Here is a 25,849-nt window from a genome sequence, read left to right on the forward strand (position 1 = left end):
TATATTCAAGTATTTCGTTAAAATTAATTTATATTTTAAATTTGTATTTATAAATAAATATTAAAATATATCACAAATATACCATTTTTTATTTGGTATATTAAAATAAAAATATGAGATAAAGTAAAAACATAAAAATAAGATCAGTAAAAGAAAAAAAAAATAAAAGTTGGTATTTATAACTTAACGTAGAATTGTATTTCTTTTTGTAACTTAACATAACCATAACCATAAGCACTATCAATTTTATAACTTTGTTTTTATTAGTTTATTTAACAATAACTCAATAAAACATTACATATTTGTCTAAAATCATAATGAGATGAGATTTAATAAAATAATATTTAACTAAAAATTCAAAAATTCAATTATTTACATAAGCATGCATTTAGATCATGGAAATACATATCATATTTTCTTTTTGTATAATGATATATATATATTCTTTTTGTATAATGACACAATATATATATAAAGAGGAGTTCTAATTTTAAAATTAACTAAATATGTTTTTCGAATATAAAGTCAAGTGAATCAAATTCTAAACTTGCACTTTAATTTGTGAAATCCAAGGAATTTTATAGCAATTGATATGTTTTCTAACTATATATTATTTGTATTTTAATTTTCAATTTTATTTATTTCATAACCTTCAGTTAGTTATATAGAATCAATAACATCATTTAATAAATATTGATTATTATAATATTCATAATTGAACATTTATGAATATTAATAATAATCACTTAGATAAAAAAAAGTTCAAAGTAAACATAGAGTAAAAAAGAAGCAATAAAAAATAAAAAGAAAAAAAATTTAAATATAAAAATGAGTTTACATTTATTTTTAGGTCTGTTTCTCTTCTTTGAATAATTTCTCATCACTTTTACTTAATTTAAAGTAAAGTTAAAAAAAAAGACATTTTTTTTATGATTGATTATGAAGATATGCTTAAAGTTTTAAATATTATATTTAAACAAAAAAAATCCACTATATGTAATTAAAGTAAGAAAATAAATGGAAAAAAATTATTTTGGTATTCTATTTGCTAAGACATGATATCATGCATTTTCAGCTTAAAAAATTAGTTACAAGATTATTAATTACCATTATTAAAATCATACTATATATATATACACACAAAAAAATGAAATATAGTTGTCCTTACATAAAAAATAAAACTCATGAATTTTTCTATATTTATTAAATTATAGGATAAAACTTTTAGATTTTATTTTCTTAGGATTGTCCTAACCATTTGATTTCAAACTTTACTTCTTTTTTTTTTAAAATAATTATAACTATTCTTACTTTTTTTTGGTAAATAAATATTATTATTATTGTTATTATTATTATTATTATTTATTTGTTCAGGTTTTATCTTTTTTTATGTCAACATCTAACATTTGTTGGACTCTCAAAAATGTCATACCACATCTTTTTTGGACTCCCAAAAAAAGACCAACAACAAATTAGTCATCATTAACAAAACATTACTACATCTATATTATTGTCTACCTCCACTCATTGGACACCCTGCAGGAATTGTCGGAGATCATCCAAACAACCTGCACACGCGTCAACTCCTGAAATGCGCCACCTACTTTCAGCACTTGTTGAAAAATTAGATAATTTATTATGTATAGGTATATTTTTTATTAACACTTAACTTTATAAAAAAAGAACTAAAAATTAAAGAAGTAAATAGTACAATAATTTGGTACAACAAAACACCTAGTATTGAATTATTTAATCAATTTTGTTAGAAAGACAATGAAAAATCTAAACAATATAAATAATAGGCTCCAAATTTAGCTAAATACAAGAGAAAAAAAAAAGTAAAAAAATTTTTCCAAATTACCTAAGCCAAAAAATCCAAACATGTTATTTTAAAAAATTAACTATCTCAATTCTAATTTACTAAAGAAATTCACCCAACCACCTTCTTTCCTCCCAAATCGTCTGCCACCCCACCCTCATCAATCATCCCACTTCTCCGATGTTAGAAACTCCCTCACCGGCCATCATCGTCCACCCCTGTAGACTCCTCTCCCATCACCGCCGCGGGATCGTCATCTAACAACCATCTACATAATTATTAAAATAATCATCCATCTACCTAGTGAAATGACCATCCAGCATTTGTTAATTGTATATATTTAAACTGAATTGAACAAAATATTCATCCAATTAAGAATTAAATAACCATCTATGTACCTAGTGAATTGAACATCCAGCACATTGCGGGGTGGAAAAAGTTGATGATGACGCACGGAGGCAGGAGAGGAAATTCAATGGTGGAGGAACAAGAGGTGCAAGTCTTTCCTTTGATGCGCATTCGGCATACATGAACATTTCTCTCATTGGATCCGTATCTGTCTAAGGTGGCTTCAAAACCAGCATCTTCAATAGCCTCCCGAATGGTCTCCTCGTTAATGAAAGTGGGGTAGAAGAGGATCTAAGCATGGTTGTTAAGAACATCTATGACGGCCTCACGAATACCCGAAAGACGTTTGATGGATTTTCAAACGGAGCTGACGCAGGTGGAGCAAGTCATTCCAGTGACACAGAAATATGCTTTTGCCATGGACATAGTGTCCATGCTGCTCCCTTCTGCTACCATGACGCCCTTCAGGTACTTCGGCATAGAAGGGTAGCATGGTCGTGGCGAAAGGTTGCCGAAACTCGAGCCTCCATCGTTGCATACACAAGCTAACGCCAGAAAGTTGTTAGCCATGGCGGCATGCGAACAATCGGTGGGAAGATAGGTGACGTCGATGAGGTGCGGCAGAGCAGCAACAACAGCGTGACGGGGAGGACAAGCGAAATGCGGAGAGGCTAGGCATCGTCGGCAGGAGGCTGGGCGGCGTCGGCGGGAGGATGGGCGGCGTTGGCTGGGCGATGTCGGATCGGACAGCAGGGAAGTGCAGCGACACCGGGGTGACTGTGCGGACCGGAGATCGCAAATGGAGAATGGGAAGTTAGCGTGATATTAGGAGTAACTGTGCCAATTGTGATTTATTTTAATTGCAAATCCTTATTTTTTGAAATTTCAAAATTTGAAATTAAAAATAATTAATTACTAATCTGATTTATGATTTTAATTTTAGTTTTTTTTTTACTCCATTATTTACGTTGTTTAGTATTCTCATTGTCTTCCTATACTTTTTCTTTTTCCAATTATATGTCACTGCATTATAAGTAGAACTTTCATTTATAATTGCTCAAACTTGATTGTAATGTAGTTGGTTGTTTTCATACTTTTTGACTCCTTATTTTTCTATACTGGCTTCCTTTTTTACGACTACACGCTTGCTAGAAAATTGAAAAAACTTTTAAGAAATTTAATCTTGGTAAGGCTTTAATATTACTAAATCAAGTAAGTAGTTAATTAGTAGAATTTAGTTTTTTGCATTATGTGATATTCTGATTAGGACGAACTTATGACTTATGACTTGAGTATAAATTCTTACTAAAAGTGGTATTATAGATATATTAATATTTTGGTGTACTATTTTGTTTATTTGACTATTTTTATCAAACATAGGTATAAAAACATCAATGAACTCATGCAATACAAAGGTATAATTATTATATTTGAACAAAAATAAATATACTTCCTAATATAAAAAATTGATGAAAATATAGGTAATATAAGTAGATACTAATTAAAGATGTATCTTTTGTACATAAAATAATATATAAAAGAAAATAAAAAAGTAGCATAAATATCGTGGAATGCTCAAAAATTGTGGTGCATGAGCATTATGATTGGGTCACTAATTATTTTTGTAATTAAAAAGGACGTAGGATGATTTATTGTTTACCCAATTGAACTTGTCTGTCCCCACAACCACCCCTACTCTATTTCATTATACTTGCTTCTTTCTCTCTCAACCTCAGGCTATATATTTATACTATATCTTGTAATACGGTAATAGATTTATTATTGAATATCTTGAACAGAAGAACATTTTTTCAATTCATTTGTCCATTAAATCATATAGTTTTTTCCTCATGAATCCGATAGAAGATAGAGAAAAAGATGTAGAGGGAGAAGAGAACCTCAGTGTAATTGCATCACCTTCGTCATCGACAACAGGAGACACATATATCAAGACCCCATTAAGATCATCAACGTTAATAAATTCGCTTCGCGGATGTGGCCTTTCCAATGTTCGCATTGACACGAAAAATCTTAGACAAAACCTTACAATGCCACAATACCTTCGTTGTGCAATGCGTGATAGCATTCGTCTTCAAGATCTCATTACTGAAGAAACTCGTACAATTGATTCTGTGGACAATGAGATCACCGCAGAGCGAACACCCCTCGTTGTCTTCATCAATCCCCGTAGTGGTGGCCGCCATGGTCCTGTCCTTAAAGAGAGGCTCCAACATCTCATGAGTGAGGAACAGGTCATTATCATTTCATGTCTTTTTTATTTTAAATTCATAATTCTAAAAAAAGTTTAAACTTAGCACATATAATTTATTTATTTCTTTGTTTATGTTTTTTTAGTAAGAAATTATTCTACGATATAAATTAAATATGACAAAACTCTTAACAAGATTCTTTTCAATATATTTAATATTTAAAATGTGTTGAGTTTTTTCTATCAACCTGTTTTGGGATTTTATGAGGTTAGAAGTATTAAAAAAATATTGGTTGAGTTTGTCTTCTTGTTGTAAAGTTTTTATTACACAATTACAATATTATTTATGTATGTTAAGTTGTGATGCAGGTTTTAGATTTAGTAGATGTGAAGCCAGATGAATTTATCCGATATGGATTAAAATGTTTAGAGATGCTAGCTGATAAAGGAGATACCTGCGCTAGAGAGATTCGTGAAAGAATAAGGATTGTGGTATATGTTTATTGTGTTCGTGATGATTGAATTATTCCACATGATAGAATGTAAAATATATTTGTATTTTTGTTGAACTCTCTACAATCACAAATTTTTTATTTCATAATATTAAATTCGTTATCGAGTACCTCCTTTTAATACTTACAACACTATTAAAACACTATTAACTTAGTTAATCACATATTACTATATAAAAAGATGAGTTATGCTATGTGTACACCAAAATCAGCCACCAATATAAAATACATGTTGAAATACAAATACACATTGAAAATAAATTAAACCACACATGTATTTATACACAAATACATTGGTGACTGATTTTAGTGGCTGACTTTGGTGTACAAATAGAATTTTTGTAAAAAGAATCTTAGGCTAGAACTTTTAGATAGGCATGTAGACGAATATCTGGCTAATAAAAGTTGTGATTGTACATGATGAAAATAAAATAACCCTTGTCAAATATGTTTTTATGATTGATGTTAAGATATTTTACACAAAAAAATACTTTTATTATTATTTTATTGATGGCATTGAATAGATACGGTTGGATTGATAGGTTGCTGGAGGTGATGGTACAGTTGGATGGGTATTAGGATGCCTTACAGAGCTTCACAAATATGGTCGGGAACCAGTTCCTCCTGTTGCAATCATACCACTTGGTACAGGCAATGATCTTTCTAGGAGTTTTGGATGGGTAAGAAATTACATAAATTTAGAAATGATACGTTCATTGAAACAAAAGACTAATTTATAATGTGTCTTTTTTTTCTTGTGGTGTTAGGGTGGTTCATTTCCTTTCTCATGGAGACAAGCAATAAAGAGAACACTTTACAAAGCTACTACTGGTCCAATTTGTCGTTTGGATAGGTATATATTATAATATAAAATTAGATCTTATATTTTGTTTAATTGATTTCTCAAGAAAGAATTGTTTAGAGCTTAATATCTTATTGGACGTTGCTTGATTTTTGATATGATCTTCTTTTCAAATGCAGATATTGAACGAATATGATTAACATATTATTATAATTTAGTATGGAAATACCTTCTAGTTTTGAGTAGCTTGGGGCAAAATTAGACAATTCATGAGATAAGGAACAATATATTTTTTCACTTTAGTGTTTGTAGTATTTCTCAAACTTTCTTTATTCTTTTGAATAAAGTGAAATGTAATAAATTAAGAAATAATAAAGGATACATATGGATTATTAAACTTAAAAAAGGTAATACATTATGATGTTAATCCCAAAATTTTTAAAAATGACAGACGAAAAAATTACAAAAGAGATAAAATTTTAATAAAGATATTCAAATTGTGGTAGTGACTGTTGTCCTCTACAACTACACTAGGAATCACCTTAGTTGAGTGTTTATTTTCATGTATAATATTTATAAGGAAAAATATTATATGCATTATTTTTTATAAATTTCTTTTGTATATTTTCTACATTTGGTTTTAAAAACAGTTGATGAAAAGTGATAAAAGATAAAAAAAACTATCTTTTATAGCATAAATTTCCTTTATTACTATAATTAAAGACCATAGTCATGCTTTTAACAAGCAGACTAAATCATTTTGCACCATCTCCAATTTTAATAAATCAAGTATTATTTAAATATTAATTATTTTGACAATTTTCATGCAGTTGGCGAATTTCAATTACAATGCCCGAAGGAACAATAGTAGAACCACCACATTCTTTGAAGCAAATAGAAGGGTGCACTCTTGATGAGGTTGGAATATAGTTTTTTTATGGAAAATTATACTAATTTTTCTAAAATTTGGTAAAAATCAACATCATTATCATTCCCTTTTATATGTTCTAGTGAATTTAGTCTACTATAAATTAAGAAAAAAGCAGAATTCATAGTGTTTATCTTATAAAATACAGGAAAATCAAATATAATTTTACCAAACTATCTTCACTTTAATTAAAGAATATTATGTTAGAGATTTTTTATACAAGTTTTGTTCTAATATGCTTTAACGACATGCATTTTAATCATTATCACTGTAATTATCCCATTTGAAAGTTCATAACTATTACTACAAATATGTTTTTCAAACTTTATGTATAGTTCACACAATTGTATAACAATGACATATATAATAACAATCCTTTACATAACTAGATTGTTGACACATATTTTGATAGTGAAAGCTTAATTATTATGAACTAATTTGAAGGATATTTGTTCTTAAGATAAGATTTTATAATAAGAGCTCCTTAATTGATTGTGTATTTTTCCAGTAAATGAACATATAAAGTAAACATGTAATTTATATAATAATTATGTATATTTATTTTTTTATTTGATTTTTTTATATTCAAATTTTACTTACGTTATACCTTGCAACTTATGAATTTTATCATACTTGCAGGACATAGGAGACGAGGAAGGACTGCCGGAGAAAGTTATAAGCTATGATGGCGTCTTTTACAATTATTTTAGTACAGGTATTTTGGTATTTTTTATTTTTTTATATTTTTATGACCACATTGATTATAATACTGAACGCATTATGTTCACCGTCACATTTCAAAATTTGAAACATAAAAATTTTCAAATACTAAATAATATCAAATTTATTAAAATCTAAAACAAACATCTAATTTTATTTGTTGATTACTCTTAGAGATTAGTTATTTCAGGAATGGATGCCCAAGTTGCTTATGGGTTTCATCATTTGAGAAATGAAAAACCGTACCTTGCACAAGGTCCAATTGCAAATAAGGTAACAACTCATACTCTTTAAAGTAATTTTAAAAAAAATCTTTAAAATTGTACCTTTGCACAAGGTTAAATTACAAATAAGGTAACAACTCTTGGTCTTTTATTCTTTATTGTTGTAGATCATTTACTCAGGTTATAGTTGCACTCAAGGTTGGTTCCTTACTCCGTGCACAAGTGATCCAAAGTTAAGGTAAAAATGGAGAAGCAAAAGTTCTTATATTTAATAGAAATAATTGTTCTTATCATTTTTTATACTTGTTTTTTTAACATTAATCTTAGCCTTAAGTAAAAAAAAAACTTATTTCACTTATTAGGTATAAAATTTTTATTTTTATATTTTTATTAAATTAAAAGAATATACACATAAAAGGACCACAATATAAGGAGAACCTATTGGATTTTTAGAAGAATAGATACACACAACTTTATGTCTTTATCTCTCTAAGTTATAATCCACACTTACAAGAAATATTGAACTCTTAAAAACTCCATCATGCATAGTTTTTTTTTTCAAGTTTAGCATATGTTCCATTAAATCTCAACTAAAACTTAAGCGCCTGTCTATAAACATTGTCAATCCATTAACAACTATACTTGAAACTTGAAGTCACCTTGATCTAATTCAGTATATTATTGATAAGATATCCTATAATTGTTATTAGCCTTTGTTAACATCAAACAATACTTTTTAATTAGCTTTTGAAGTGGTTGCATTGTCCAGGCTGAAAATAAGTCATGTCTAGAGTTCAGAAAAATTGTCCTGCGGTTTTGATATACTCAATTTGGTCTCACAACTTAGCATTGTGACTCATGTTGGTCCTTGACCTTGTTTCATCATAGAATCGTTAAAAACGTGCTGAGATAGATTGATAGCTGCCATGCTAGACTTTCCAATGACTATTTGGTGTGAGAGTTGAAACTTTTTTACCTCCATAGCTATTAGATAGTCTAGTGTGGCAAACGTCAGTCAATCTCAACACACCCTTAACAATTGTGACAAAAATAGGACTTAGGACTAACGTGAGTCACAAATGCTAAGTTGGGTAACCAAATCGCGTAAATTGAAACTTCAGGGATCAGATTAAGATACGCGTGTAACTTCTAGGACTAATTTGAGTATTAACTCAAATTTTAAAATAAATAAAAAGTTACAAATATTCTTAATTAACTTTCACGTATAATGTAACATCCTAACTAATGAGTCTATTAATCTGCGAGATCTTTTTTATACACATATGAATACTGTTCAAATACATAAATACAAAAGAAGTGGTACGGTGTAAGAATGAAAAATTTTTCAAATTGAGAGGTTCAAATTCAAATAATACAAATGATAAAATAATTATAAATGCATGTAAAAGATAGGTAATAAATCCTAAGGCCTGACCCGTGAAAAGACAACCTAAAGATGAACCTCAAACTAGAACAACCAGAGATATATAAAATCCCATCTCTTGGCTTAAAACTCACACAAAAAATACATCAATAGTGAAAGAAGATTGCGAAGAATAGAATAAACATAGGAAGTGGTATGAAATTTGACTTTGAAAGTTGTTAAAGTCTACTATGATAAAAAATCTAAACCATGGGTAAGAAGCTGACGGTTCCTAACGGGACTTTGAAATCAGATAATAATTACATAACAAGACATGGGCCCTAAGCATTCTTGGTCTCAACCCCACTCTCAAACCTAAAGGTCACAAATCTAAATCTTAAGCACCACTCACTAGCTCATAATCTTAACCATTTACCTACAATCGCCCTTCTAAATCCATTTCCTCCCATTACCATTTTTGTCTCTTAACAATCCCCAAGCATAATTCAAAATAATTGACATTTTTTGCTATCCTAAATACTTAATACTTGAGGGTTCAGCTAAAATCTTTATTCATACAAACTCTTTAGTTTTTGTTATTGTTCCTTTCCTCTAATTCTATACTTATTCTCTATCAAATTTATTTTTCTCACCAATCCAAATCAATGCCTTCAAGAATAAAAATACTTTCGAGTTTCAACACCATTCCCTCTCTCTAAAACCTCCAATTATTTTAAGAAAATACAAATAATAGCAAACATAACCAATTCACAATTAAATCAATTAGACAAATAGCACATAGTTGAACAAATAGGCAATCTCTAATAATTATGCAAATCCAAGCAATCCAAACAATGCACATGATGCATTCTTGTCCTACTGGCCATGAGATCATGTGTCGATTATTATGTCAGAACTTGACACATCTGATAGTTAACCCCAGACATAATTTTTTAGATGTGCATTCCGTAAGGGGTATCTAAAATCAAATATATAAAGTTTATAAAAATCAAAAGAGAGTGTCCTGTCACATTTTCTTGGAGGAAAACTATCCGAAAATTGCATGTCTGACCATACTTACAAATTAGAAGAGTTGCATATATGGTCACGATATCAAATTCAATAGATATCAAATTGATAGCACATTAAGTCATCGTGAACTGTACGCATCCATGTTTGATTGTCATTAATACATGGGAAATATAAATGATTTATATGATAAAAAAATCAATATCGTTATAAGCTAACTCATGGTCTTTCCTTTGTCATTCACGTCATCAATTTTATAATCTTATACATCCACGATAAATTATTATCACACCATGAAAAACATGCTCATACTTGTTATCTCTTACATCGAAAATCTCAATTCTACAAAGCTTTCCTCAAGCAAACAATTAATTTATCCTCAAATTAAACAATACGCATTTTAATAACTCTATCTCAAATTAATTTTCCAAAATGTGTATAAACTTGAATTAAATCAAATATTCTAAAATTATACAAGTTTCATAAAACAAAAATATATACTTTCATACCTATTTTTTAAAAATATAATCTTCATAGAAATTATTATTCGATTATAGTAAATAAAAAATTATTATCTAGTCAAATCAAATCAAATATCCAAGATCGACATAATATGATTCTTTTTGTAAGGAGACATTTGAACTTCACAAGATTCTTATTTTTTTCTCTTATTATTTGAATGACAAAAATACTCTCTCGAACTCCTCTCAAGAACACTCATAACATAAAAAGAGTATACATACAAGATGGACATCTTTATTTTTATATACATATAGCTATATAGTTTAACTACACAAATTGTCCTCCATGGCTACACATGTATTATTTTCGGAAAAATAAGTTCAAGTGGCAACACATGTATTATTTCTCAATGAATATGCATATTTTATTTTTTTATTTTAGAACATGCAACCTCTTCACGGTCAAATTTGTTGCCTAATTTAATATAGAGATTTGTATATTTGACTCTTTGACCAGATGAATGGCAATGTACATAAAATATAAGAGATAAAATTTGACAAAGAAATAATTATTCATATTATTCTACTTAAAAGATTCTAGACATAGTTACTAGACTATACATTTTTAAACATATTGTATTTCTATTCAAACAATATTGTGGTGTAATAAATCTATTTTTTTATTTAACTTTTATTTGTATTGGATTGAAAATATGCTAAACATGTTCTTACATCTTTTTCTTTTTCTTTTTCTTTATGCCTCTTATTTTGTTTCATGATATAAGTTTAGTATTTTTTTTAATTATGTAACTTTTTTCACAATAAGATTTTTAAGCATTACTAGCTTCATTAATTGTGACATATCTTTTTTCTATTAAATTAGGTCCTTTTCTTTTAGTAGAATATTGAAAAAAATGTATATATTGGCCTATATATATTTATCCTATTCATAATCAATAAATCTATTTTAATTAAAATATTTTGGTATTAGGGGACTAAAGAATATTTTACGGATGCATGTCAAGAAGGTTAATAGTTCAGAATGGGAGCGCATCCCAGTTCCTACAAGGTATACTACTACTTATTATCATATATGAAATTTGTATGTTAATAATTTTTAAAATAATAAATAAAAATATGTAGAACAGATAATATTAATTCCTTATATTAAACAATTATGTTATTTGTTTTCAGTGTTAGGGCAATAGTAGCCTTGAACCTTCATAGTTATGGAAGTGGACGAAATCCATGGGGTAATTTGAAACCAGAATATTTAGAAAAGGTAATATATGTTCGTTACATTTTGATAATCACAAACTACAAGAAATATGCATGATAATTATGATACAATCTAAAATGTCTCTAGAAAAAATTAAGTGCTAAATGCTTTGCACGATTTGAACTAATAATAATTAACGCTATGTTATATTCGAAATGTTTAGCAATAAAATAGATAATATACAATGAAAGCAACAGAAAATTATGAAGATCGTAAATAATTATCTAATATGTGAAAAGCATGATATTATGCATTGAAAGCTATTTTGTATAAATTATTTACAATATTTATATTTGAAACTATCATAATTTAAAGATCCAAGAAACAAAACAAAGTAAGAAGGCATAAGTTAGAAATTTCTAGTACCAAGAAAATTAACTAAAATAAAAGAAAAGCTTAAAGGAAGAAAAAAAAAATGAACACTAGAACCATGTCTATGTCTTGCAACAACTTGGTGAGCACCATTACTTCTACAATGAATACGATATACAAGCAAATCATAGAGGTTGGAGAATGTCTACGATTTAAAGTACCAAAAGGGTAGTAGGGTGCTCGTCATAAATATTATAGAAAGGTTGGTGAATCTAGTAGAGGTACATAAAAAACTTTTAGAGTGATGACTCATCTAGAAATAGTTAAAGCACTTAGAATTCTCTCTTATCCTTGAAGTCTTTTTGGAGAATAGAATGGTGATTGGTATAATAGAAATGTCTATAAATACCTCACTTGTAACTGATTGACTTTGCTTGATTATTCAATCAATAGAGACCAGTCACTCTCTACTCTTTTCGTGTTCTCTTTCTTTTATAATTATATTACCCTAGGTTTTCAATTCTCCAAACTAGATCTAATACCTTTATGGTATTAGAGCTTAGATTTTATCACTTTCATAGCTATTGAAGGCTCAAACTCTTCAGATTTAGGTGGTGTTCAATCTCAAGTATCCATAGGCTTCACTTCAATTCCAATTGCGATAAAACTTGATGAAATTACCTGTAGTATTTGATCATATAAAATTCACAATTAATGAAAAAGTCTTTTTAGTCACATCACTAGAGAGGAGATATCAAAAAAGTTTTTTATTGTAGCAGATGTAGCTTTAAGATCAGTAAATCTTGAACAAAGAAGGTAAAAACGACAAGATGCATTATTGAAGTCATGGCTCCTAGCCTTTCTGACGAAATCATTCACAAGGATGGTTTGATGCATGTTTGCTCATGAAGTGTGGAAAAGACTGGAAGATAATTTTGCTTCTTAGATAAATGCGAAGGTAGTACAGTTGGAAAATAAATTAAGCAATATTCAAAAACTTGGTTTGGTAAAATTTTTTGAAGAGGTTCTTCAAAAGAGTAAGCACCTTGTTTTGCATTTGGTAAATCAAAAATTTCACGTACTTGCGCTTGCAACTTTTAAAGGTTAGGAGTGCTCTTGAAAGCACATAAGGGGGAGCTTTTCAAAGTTGGCTTGTGCTTATCAAAATTAAAAAGTCTAATGTAACCTCATACATTAATTAATATCTAATTTTAAGTCTTATGTTAATGTTTATTATAGTATTTTTAAATTTTAATAGTTATTTTACCAAGCGCACTTGATGTTGCTTGTGCTTATTAAAAGCTATTTTTAATTTGAGAGTAATTACCCAAATTAGTCTCCAAGGATTTTAAAATCAATCATTTTAGTCCCAAAGAAAATTAATACATAGATCAATCTCCAATATTTTTCTCCATCATACTTAACAGTCTCCGATTCATTTTTTGACAAGACTCACAAATAGAGAATGCTGAGTTGGCACACAAACTCGCATACGTGGCAGTTAACTGTCCACGTATGCAACGAGGACAAATTAGTCCTTGACGTTCTAATTAAAAACTCTAAACCCTCCATTACCTTCCTCCACCTCCCTCCAGTCGCACTTCCTATCGATCTCTAGCCACGCATCCTCTATATCAAACTCTCTCGCCACAGCAACCACAACCTCCACTAACTCCACTCCATTTCCAAAATCTCAAACATGAAAGCTATTGATGACAGAGATAGCAAATCCCTCTTATCCTCGTCCCCCTCATCCTCGACTTCAGATCAGCTGCCAATTCCTCTGGGTCGACTGCGACAAAGACTATGTCTCCTCCACCTACCGCCCAGCCCAGTGCTTCCTCGCCGGCTCCACCTTCTGCATCACCTGCAATGCCTCTCCCCACCCAGGATGCAAAAATCACATACTGATGACTTCTCTCAGAAAGATTCCAACGCTTCCCTATGATAGATTTTATAGTAGCTAACATTTTCTCCATATCAAGAAAGTTTTCTTTGATCATTGTGACATTCTTGAAATTATTGAACCATGAATGCAAGAGAGGGAACTTCTCAGCTTCTATGAATTTCACTTCATTAACATCTTCTATAGTGACTAAAACTTTGAAAATTGACCCAAAAGCTATGTCCACATATTAATAGTATCCCCACTGAAGAATTTTTTCTTATCACCTAGGCATTGATCTTCAATAACTTTGAGACCAGATCTTCTCTATTGGGTTCTCTTTTTCTTCACCAGCATCGCATTTGAAGTAGAGCGTCACAAATAATGCAAGAACTTGTAAACATTTATCCCATCATTATTGACATTTTAAACTAATATAAATTCAATCTTACAGATTATGTGTTTCTAAAAACTTACCATTTGATCAGCATTGTTAACCCAAAACCTTGCTTGAGCTCTCTCATACAGATCATAAGAAACCAATGAATTATGTGGCCATATCTCATCAATATATTCAACAATGATAATGGATTCACGTATGGGTTTTCCAGAATGAACAAGCACTGGAGCCTTCTCCTATGCTCTTTCATTGGCTTCTTCAATACCTACTGTTTTGCGCTTCCTCTTCTTCTGCACCCCCACTTTCCTCCTCAAAGGCCTCACTAGTGGCGTCTCTAGCATGGCAGGTCTCAGAAGGACAAAAATTGTGCTTCTCTTGCAGGTTTTTCCTGTCAATTCAAACTGGTGAAGTTAGTCAATACGACGTAGTCATCAACTAAGACTCAAAATTGAGCTCGACCCAGATCAAGTTTGGTGATATGAATGCATGGAAGTGGAACCTAACGATGTGACTTCCTTTGTATTTAAGGAAGAAACTATAGCTAGCTGGATTAGTGAAAATCCTAGCGGTGTAGTAGATAGGAAAAAGGCCAGAGACGAGGTTATTGTTTCAAAATGAAATGACAGAAAAGGAAGAAAGGGAGTAGAAGGGAGAGTTGTATGTTCAAGCGAGATCATCGGAGAAGAGGTAGTTGCTGACGTAGAAGGAGGAAGTGACAACGATGGTGAGTGGGTTGGCAGAACTACAATCGAGGAGGTAGTTGTCAAGAGAAAAAAATGGTGAGAATGGGAAAGGGTGGAAAAGGTAAAGAAAAGGAAGAAGAAGAGAGTAGTATGGTGGATGAAGAACATGGATGAGAAGGTGAAGAAGAAAGCCAAAGACTAATTTGTCCTATTCGCACATGTGGACACTTAATTGTCACCAATTCGAGGTTGCGTGCCAACTCAGTATTCTCTGTTAGTGAGTCACGTTGGAAAATGGATGGGAGACTGTTATGTCTAACGGAGAAAAATGTTAGAAATTGATTTGTGTATTAATTTTTCTTGAAAATTAAAATGTTTGCTTTTAAAATCCTCAGAGACTGATTTGGTTAATTACTCTAAATTTAATTTACGAAACATGAATGCTACAACTTTTAAGAAGCTAACTTTTATAAGATACTTTTAAAAACTAAAAGCTTTACCAAACTAAGCCAAATTGGCTCATCAATGAGGGATTATGTTCTTGCAATAAAAAAGTACAATAGATGCTTTAGGCTTAGTTAGAGAACCTATAAAAGAAAGTGATAATGTCAAAGCTATCCTCCATTATTTGATTGAAAATTATGCTCCACTAATCACATTATTAATGATTCGGCCACAAAACATTAGTATTAGTTAATTAGAAGCAGTATTGATGGCTCAGGAATGTATATTAGAAAGATTTCAAAAAATATATTCATTTATCCAAGCAAATATGGCTCAACACACACAACTTTGTAACACCCTCACCTATCATATATTTGTGCTTAAGTCACAATGGATAACAGACAAAGTATTACTCAACAATAAACATGTGAAGATTTGATACATACATAAACACATACATACATATCAGAAGTGTTTACATAATTATGAGCCTGTAAAAATTTTGAACAATGAATACATCACTCTGTTGTTAAGCATCCATTTACAAAACCTTAAATAAACATGTAGGTCCATAGTTTAATATATTAGAGGTTTGCAAAAAAAAAAAAATTAGGGGCATACACCAATACTTAATTACAAAATATAGAAATACTATAAAAACATGTAAATAATAAATAACCCCAAATCCTAGTCATAAAAAATCACCTAGATTGGTACTCTGGCTAGAATTAGATAATTAAAATCATGACTCTCTAAACAACCCCTCTACCAAGTTTTGTTGTACATAAAGAGGGAGAGAGTGCTACTGGCAAAAGAAAATGGCAAACTTTTCACTCTACTTCTTCTCCACATCACCCGTCCATCAACAAGGCATACCATAATCTGCATTTAAAAAAATTAGAGTGAACAATAACGGCGGAAGCTAAAAGTTCCTAGTAAGATTCTAAAATTGAAGCATAACAACTTAATGAGACGCGACTTTAGGCATCCTAAATTTCAATCCCAATCATAATACCTAGAGACAAACATCCAAGTTGTTAAGATCACTTATTTCTTTCATAATTGCAACAACTCCTCGACTATATTTGAGAGGAAAGTACCCCATCACAAGGGATATCTTAAAATTCTCTTTTCAAATGTACATATAATGCGCACAATAATTGAGAGAAAAGTACCCCATCACCTTTCTTAGGAGAAAAACTATTCGAAAATTGTATGCCTAGTCACCCTCACGAATTAGAAGAGAAACATATATGATCCCAATATCCAAATCAACAATCTTCATAATTAATATCATAGTTATACATTATGAACCGTACGTAACAACAAAATTCTCATAAATATATTCACATAAAACTATTTTCATTTCATCCATGTTTAACTATCATTAGAACATGGGAAATACTCATGTTACACACCTCGTATATTAATTATCATTAGGTTAACATCAACACAAAACACCACGAGGGCCATGGAAATCTATCATCAATTTGTCTTTTTAAATTAGTAAGGGTTCCCAATTATACAATTCAACTATTTTCCTCATTACTAAGATCATAAAATTCTCACTAATCACACTATCCCTTTTTTGAAGCTCACCAACAGAGGGTATCCTTAGTCGAGCATAGGTTATAGTTAGGTTCAGGCTCACCAGAAAGATCCATTTCATCAAATCAGTTAGCAAACCATCGCTTACACAGCTAATTTCATGCACGTGGCCAAATTCTCTCTGTCAAATATTTCATGTTGGCTCATATACGGGTAATGTCAAGTATGTGTCCTTGAAGCTCTTGACCCTTGACGATTGGATTTTTGACGGTTTAGAATTTCACTAATGAAATCTCGTTGTAAAGTATAGTTTCTAAACCAAACAATAATCCTTTCATACAAAAATTTGTTTGTCACAAGTACAAACCCCTAAGATCTATAAATCGAAGTATTTAAACCTCGGGTCGTTCTCCCTAGGACTTGCAATAAAGTGTCTTGTTATTGGTTGTGAGTTATATTTGGGGTTTTTAGGGTTTTGGACAAAAAATATAAATGCCAAGGAAAATAAACTAACAACTAGCAAAGCTCTTGGCAAGATATGAGAACTAGAAGTCCTATCCTAGTTATCCTCCTCAATTGTGATGACAAATTGTCCATTACTCCCACTTAGTTAACCTCTAACCATGGAGGAAAGTCAAGTGGATGAATCAATTTGATTCCTCAAGTCCTAATCAACTCCTAAAGGAAAGACTAGCCTTAGAGGTATTCAAATCAATTAGCAACTTCTAATTATCAATCAACAAAAGGATTAGATAACTCAAGAGTCACTAATTACTCTACCTAAGCCAAGAGGAACAAAACCTACACTAAAATCCAACCAAGCATTTCATCAAACACTTGGAAGGCATAAAAGGAAAGCATAGTAAATTGATAACAAGAATAGAATCTAACAACAATTATTTCAAAGAATTAACAACAACAATCAAGGAAATCACAATTATCATGAATTACCTCAAATTGCATTATTGAAAGGAAATAAAAGAACAACAATCTATCCAAAACAAAATGAAGAATTACAATTGTCAAAGCACATAACTAGGAAGAGAGAGATGAGAAGATTAGGAATTGATAAAAGAAAATTGAATCAAAACATGAATTAAACCTAGATCTAAGAGGAGAGATTAACCTAAACCTAATCCTAATTCTAGAGAGAAGTGAGAGCTTCTCTCTCTAGAAAACTAAAACTAAAAACTAATCCTAGTGAGTGTGTGTCAATGTGTGAATGAATTCCTTTTTTTAATCCCCTTCAATCCTTGGCTCTTATATGCATTTTGGCGCCAAAGTTGGTTGCTGAAACCTTCCAAAATCGCCAGGCACGTGTTGCTTTAGTGAGGTCACGTGCCATCATCGGCGCGTGCGCGCACGGTACGCGTGCGCGTCCTTGGCCTGTTCCGCAATGTGCGCGCGAGCGCCTTGTGCGCGTACGCGTGCTTGGCCGAGATCAACTCTTTGGCTTTTTGTGCTTCTCTCCACTTGCATGCTTCCTTCCTTGCTTCCTTTGATCCATGCCTAGCCTATTTCAATCCTGTAATTACTAGCAAACACATCAAGGCATCTTATGGAATCAAAGAGAAATTAGAATTCATCAATAATAAGGCTTAAAAAGCATGTTTTTACACTTAGGCACAAATATGGGAGAGATAACAAAACCATGCTAATTCATAGGCTAAATGTGACAAAAGGTTATCAAAATACTCTAAATTCAATACACAACAAACCGTCAAATTGGGGTTTGTCAACCCTTCGTGTACACGAGTCCTATTGCATAGGAATCATCTTTCCCCTGCTAACACATTTTGCATAATTCAAATCTAACCTCCAAACTCTCAGCTACCAAGATTACGTCTTAAAAAGTCATTCAGTCTCATTTCTTCGAAGGCAATAAATTAGACATCCCTAATTTTTTTAATAATACAAAGTTTATAAACCTCATAAATTTTTCAAGATTTAATGGGCCAAGTTAGGACCTACCAAAATTTTTTCAAATTACTTAAATTATACATATTTCCCTAAACAAACCAACACTCAACCGACCACTTCTTTTTTCTATTACCCAAACCACATCTCACAACTAATTTTCATGTATAATTTAAGCATTTTGGTACCTCAAGCCTAATTCATTTTAACTTAACTCATTTCAACAAAATCAATGTTATCAATAAAAATTTAAACTCGATATAAAAAGTACGAATTTTCCAACCCAACGGATTTCTTTCCTTTGTATTCAATTTTCAAGATTTTTATACAACCATAACTCAAACATGATTTCACAAATGGCAACTATAATTTTACAAATTACACATTCTAACTTTCAAACAACATCAACATCATCCAACTAACAAGGAATTATGATATGTTAGAAGGCCTCTAACCTAGGGTTTTCAAATAACATTATATATAAATACCTAAAATTAAAATCCATACCTTAAACGAAGATCCTCCTAGCTTTTTAGCCTTTTCATTCAATTACTTAATCAATTTCATTAAATTCTCAATTATAATTTTTAAGAAATTAGAGAAAATGAGAAAAAAGGGATTTCTTCACCTTACATCACAAAAATCTGACACCCAAAGCTCCAAGAACAGGAACTATTCTGGCTCCTTTTTTCTATGCATTTTATCATATTTTATACCAAGATTCCTAAAGTGTGTTCAATTTCTTGTGACAAAGAAACTCATTTTCTTAAAAATAATTTCCTCATCATGCTAAGAAAATTATATTGTATTCAAATTATATCGGCGAATCTCCTAATTAAAAAAAATAATTTTCAACCTATTTTAATCGAGTTTGGAAGGTTTAGAATCGTTGCAAAATCAATTTATATTTAGAAAATTAGCTGAATAATTTTCTGAACCTTACAAAGTAATTTTGAAAGAGACAATTTTAGAAGAGGCTATCAAGAAAGAAGAGAAAAAATGTTCAAAGGAAGTATATTGCTATTCAATGCTAAAAGATCATCAATTTAAGATAATAGATATGAGAGTTCTTGTGGAAGCAAAGTTGACAAAGGCAATTTCATTGGAGTTAGAGGCAATTTCCATGAGAGAACTTAGCAATTTGGAGAAAGAAAAAAATTGTCTAAAAGAATTCAGTGTCAAGTATGTAAAAAATATGGTCGTATAGAATTAAACTACTGCTATAAGTATGATGGAAGCTAAATCGAAAGTAATGAGAATCATAGTGGTAGATTAGTAGATAAGTAAGTACAAATCTCAACAACATGATTGTTACACCAGCTACGATTGATGATCCAAGTTGGTATCTAGATTTAGCAGTAACGTAGCACATGATATCTAACTCTTGGTGGTGGACAACTTTTAGGTTTGTAAGTTAACCATATTGGAAAGCCGTTTTTAAAATTTTATTTGAGTTCTAGAGTTTTCTTGCTAAATAAGTTGCAACATATACTTAGCATAACTAAAATTATAGGACACCAATGAAATACTTCGAGAAAAAGTGGATAAAGGCCTCTATAAAATTTTCGATTACACTTCTTCGAATAACAAACCTGTAGCGTTAGTATCAGTAGTAAATGAAGATAGATTCTTACTGTGGCATGCACACTTAAGTCATAAAAATAATATAGTGTGAAATGTTCCTACGATTTGTAATATCTCTTCTTATACAAATAAAATTGTATGCAATGCCTGCTATATTAGAAAATTTTTTTAACCTCTACAACTATCTATGATAAGCCTTTGCAGCTGGTATAGTTTTATATGTGGGGGCCATCACCTATCTCAGCCAATATTAAAAATATATACTTTGTTAATTTCATTGATATTTGTACCAAATAAACTTGCCAATATTTAATTCGTGCTCGAAGCAAACACAAATCAATTTTTAATCAAATTCATAAAATGGTTGAACTACAATTTAATAAGAAACTTAAGATACTTCAAAGTGATACTTTAGAATACTTAAACTTGTGCAAAAGTTTTTAGGAACATACAAGGAGTGATTCTTAGGTTTTTGTGTCATGACTTTATTAGCAAAATTACAATGTTGAAAGAAAACATCGACATGGATTATAGACAGGACTAACTCTCTTAGCTACTGGTGGTATATCTACAAAATATTAAAAAAAAATTTTAACAACAGAAAACATCAATAATTCACTACCTACTCTTACTCTATCAAATATTTCTCTTCATAAAAAGGCTTTTGGCAAGCTACCTCCCTATAATAGTATAAGAGTATTTTGCTACCTTTGCTTTCGACACTTGAGACCGTATATAGAGGAGCTTGATTGAACTTGCTTAAAAAATTAACTTGGTTACACTATATTTCCATATAAATATTTATTCTTTTACATTCTTTTCAAACAAAAATATTTTTTATTTAATTTTTGTAAAGTAAGAATTATTCATGAGATGCTTTGATTGTATTTACTTAAAACCTTTTTATCTATACTTACCTTATTTTCCTTTACGATTATATTATATGTTATCAATGTTGATATTGTCATTTGATAATGTTCATCTAGATGTGCATCTAATTGTAAACTACTTTATCTTTTTCTTCCATAACTTGAAAAGTTGAATTTTTGTTTATTGTATTGTAGAGAGGATTTGTGGAAGCACAAGTAGATGATGGACTTTTGGAAATATTTGGTCTAAAACAAGGATGGCATGCATCATTTGTCATGGTTGAACTAATTTCAGCAAAACACATAGCTCAAGTAGGTACTTATTTTATTGTGATTTTTTTTGTTATTAATGAGAACTGCACAATATTTAAAGGCCTCAACATGACTTTTAATCTACATTCATTGAATCATGTACTTAAGGTAGTTAGGTAGAACTTTAGTTGTAAATTCCATTAACTACAACGTAACACGAAGAACAAATTATAGAATGAGTTTAATTAATAGCTCCATAAACCATATGTGTAGTAGCAATGTCGTTGTTAACTCCAATACAATGCTATAATGAATGATTGTCCTAAATTATATTCAATTGTTTGATACTCGATAATTTTACTGAAAAGAACTTGAAAGTAAAATTTTTCAAAATTAAAGCAAAATGATAAAGTCAATCTTTCATTATGTGCTCAAATGTAATTGAACCAACATGTCACCAATTTAGGTGAGGAACATAGATTTCTTTAACTCTTATCCCATAGTCATTTTCATAACAAGGTATATATCACATAGTTTAGAGTGAGTTAGGTAGAATATCCTAATAGTGTCAGATCAATCTCGTGTGCTAATTAAGTTTCAAGGATATCTATTTTATATAGAACATGACTTTGTAACTCTTAAGACGTAATAATATTCAAAATATTTGTATAACTGTTATTAGTCAACCTTCTAATAAATAAGGAGTTGGTTACCTTTAATGGCTTGTTCAGTAGTCATTAGAAGAATTTAATTGTATCATCATAATTAATACTAACAATCTTTTTAACCTAAGTCTTGAAAATCAAATCACTCAACCATAGTAAAATCATTTTTGCAAATTATAAGAGTTTTAAACTAAACTCCAACTTATAATTTTCACCTTTTTCCAACTTTCAAAAACAAAATTCAAAAGCTAAAAAGAACGTAACCAAAGAAAAACCAAAATAAAGTTAATATAAAATAAAGAAATTAGAGATTTATCGAAAATTTGATTGCACCATATTCTATGTTCAATTGAAGCAAAAACTGAAAAACTCTAATTAACACAATAAAAGTATGATCACGTCAAGTCTATATGGAACATTTTAAAGAAAAAGTTAACATAAAATCTAGAAATTATGCAATGACATTGCTAAATTCTATGTAAAAAAAAATATTGTTATTGGAATATCATAAATCATTATTATACACATAGTTTTTATGATTGTTAATATTTTCATATATCATAGGCCGTATGTCTAGAAAAATACATCGACATTTAAATTATTCATTTTTAAAGTTATGCACACATTTCATTCTTTTAAAACCAAACCAACTAAATTTACAACTACTTTTATATGTAATACATTGCAATGGAACATGAAATATATTGTAATCAAATTTTCAATAAATTTTTAATTCTCTTGTTCTTTGTATGCCATTTAGTTTTTCTTCTTATATGTTCTTTCAGCTTTAGAGTTTTTTTCTTATTTGAAACTAATTTATAAAATGGGTGGCCTGAAAAAAGATAAAAATTTTTAAATTGAAACTTATTTAAAAATTTGTGATTTGCAAAAATGGTTTTACAATAATTGAGTGATTTGGTTTTTTAAATTCGGGTTAAAGAGATGGTTAGTGTTTACCATAATGACACAATTGAATTCCTCCAATGGCCATTAAACAAACATAGAGAGTAGCAAATTTCTTCCTTATAAGAAGGTTAGTTAGAAATCACAATTTATATAATCCTAATATTAATATTTATCATGTAATATTCTATTATTGCAAATTTGCAACAAAAAGGAGAACATTCTCGTTAGAAGGACTAGAACATTCTCATTAAAATAAAAGATCTGTTGTTTTATTTTAATTTTTATAATTTTTTTTATTATAGTCATGTAAAATTTAAAAGATTTCTATTTATTCTAATTGTTAATTTGTTTCATTAGCATATAACCTACTATGTCATTACTTAACAAAACAAACTAACCATAAGGAATAAACTTTTTTTTAATTTTACTTAGTAAAATTGTTTACTTTCTCATAAAATTAACAACTCAATATCTATTATTTGTAATTGAATAAACTAACTCTAATATATATATATATATATATAATAGTAAAATTGTTTATTTCTGATAAAATAAACAATTCACTATCTATTATTTGTAATTGAATAAACTAACTCTAATTTAACAAAACTAAGAACATTATATTATGACTAAAATATAGTTTGATATCTTTATGTATATCTTTCTAGGTGTATATAAATAAAATAAGCAATTATATTTTTTTTTATTTTGATTTCGATAATAATTAGTCTCTCTTCATGTTTATTACATGTAATTAATCTCAACAACTTGCATATTCATATTCTAACTTTTTTTTAATAAGTTAAATACAATCCTTTAATATTATTATTAGAATAAATACTCAACATACTAACACTCTCTAACAAACATTAGCTAACGTACATTTTTTATCATTTTTATTTTAGTTATATAATACAAAAAATAACAAAAAACTCGTCAAAATGAGTATCAGTAGGATTAATAACTATGTGGACTAAACAGGAATACACAAAATTCTCATAGAAAGTGGAATTATCTTTGTGAATAAATGAGAACAGGGACAAGGTCATAGATATTTGCCCCGTGAAAACTCATTAATTTGATAATGCTACTCTATATATGATTTTTTTACATTGTATGTTTAGATGAATTTATAATAAGAAAAAGAGTGACTTTATCAAAATAGGAGTGATAATATCCATTTCTATTATATGTTGAAAGGTATTAGAACATTTTTTTAATTATTATTTTTTATAATGAACATGTTATTGATTTTATTGGATTGTGTTAAATTATGTTAAATTGTATTAGATTGTGTTTTATTGATTTATTTTATGATTGTTATGATATATTATTTTGTTAAATTTTATAAAAAAATTTAAAAAATATTCATAGATACTCGTGGGTAAGTGGAGATAATTTATTGGGATTCACGATTGAAATAGAAAAACAACAAAGGGCATCCTTTTAAATGATGATGCCATAGGGGATGGCTACTTACCCCTGTAAGCTTTTTTATTGGTAAGTTCTAGCATCTCTTAACAATAAAAGTTTATTGATTAAATCTTTCAGGCAGCAGCAATTCGATTAGAAATTAGGGGTGGTGAATGGAAAGATGCATACTTGCAAATGGATGGAGAACCTTGGAAACAACCATTGAGCAGGGAACACTCGACATTTGTCGAAATAAAAAGGGAACCTTTCCAATCATTTATGGTTAGGGGAGACTGATTATTTAAAGATTGATAGCTCTATAGGAACGAATAATGTAAAATGTGCATTTCAAATGCAACTTTGGCATTTTTCTAAGTCTGTTAAAATTTAATATTGTCGAAATTAGTTTCATTTAGTTTATCCCAAAAGAAAATTATAATCTTAAATATAGTATGGAATATTATTTACTACACTGGTAATGCTAATATTTGAGGATATGAAACCAAATTAATACAACATAAGTGACTTTTCTATTTTGATAAATTCCATAGTAAAAAAAAAGGTGGCACCATATGCCAAAAAAGATTATTTGATCATTGATATATAAGATAGTGTATGTTATTAAAGCTAATAGAAACTAAAGGGAATAAATAGAGGAAAGTGACTCTAATGTGTTGGAATTAGTTTTGATATATAGCTTTTTATCTTAGTGTAATATGGGGTAATGGCAAAGGATGGAGTATTTTGCTATTATGGGAACATCTTAAATTCATTAGGAGCATATTGGGTGCATGATTGCGGCGTGATATTGAAAGGAACAAAAAAATATCAGGAATGTTTCATAGAAGTATATTGCACCTTGGCCCACTGCATGTGCAAGTGTGACCAGCCAGTGTTGCAATGAGCAAGGTTCCCTCTTTTATTAATACATTTCTCACTCACTCATTCTCATATGTCTCAACTTGACTCGTTACACCCCTCTCCTTAAATAATACGCCTAGAAATACATATTAAAAATAGTGTAACATTACGACAACACATGGATTCACATGGTCCGTTCTCCTTACAAATTATACTCTTAAGTTTCTCAAATGATATTGTTAAAGGAACAATAACACTACATGAAATCTCACATGCAAATCTTACACTATTTATAGTAAATTTGACCATTGTAATATGATGTGTGAACTTTTGTTGATATAGAATTTTCCTCAAATGGATGAATTCTCGTTGCAAGTATAGTTCTACACCAACAAAGAGTTCTCACATGCAAAAAT

At 29.8% G+C, this 25,849-nt stretch overlaps 1 protein-coding gene across 1 annotated transcript; it reads left to right on the forward strand.

The window, feature by feature from the left end:
• The first annotated feature begins 2,483 nt into the window (after positions 1–2,483).
• On the forward strand, positions 2,484–24,869 carry LOC107478381 (diacylglycerol kinase 4). Its single transcript, XM_021138034.2, has 13 exons — positions 2,484–2,635; positions 4,008–4,419; positions 4,746–4,868; positions 5,431–5,568; positions 5,656–5,741; positions 6,521–6,608; positions 7,258–7,333; positions 7,529–7,611; positions 7,730–7,800; positions 11,407–11,484; positions 11,610–11,697; positions 21,532–21,648; positions 24,711–24,869. The coding sequence occupies exons 1-13, from the start codon at positions 2,484–2,486 to the stop codon at positions 24,867–24,869; spliced, it is 1,671 nt and encodes a 556-aa protein (XP_020993693.2).
• Positions 24,870–25,849: the final 980 nt, after the last annotated feature.

The sequence above is a fragment of the Arachis duranensis genome, chromosome 3 (genome assembly GCF_000817695.3).
Source record: "Arachis duranensis cultivar V14167 chromosome 3, aradu.V14167.gnm2.J7QH, whole genome shotgun sequence".
Lineage (NCBI taxonomy): Eukaryota > Viridiplantae > Streptophyta > Magnoliopsida > Fabales > Fabaceae > Arachis > Arachis duranensis.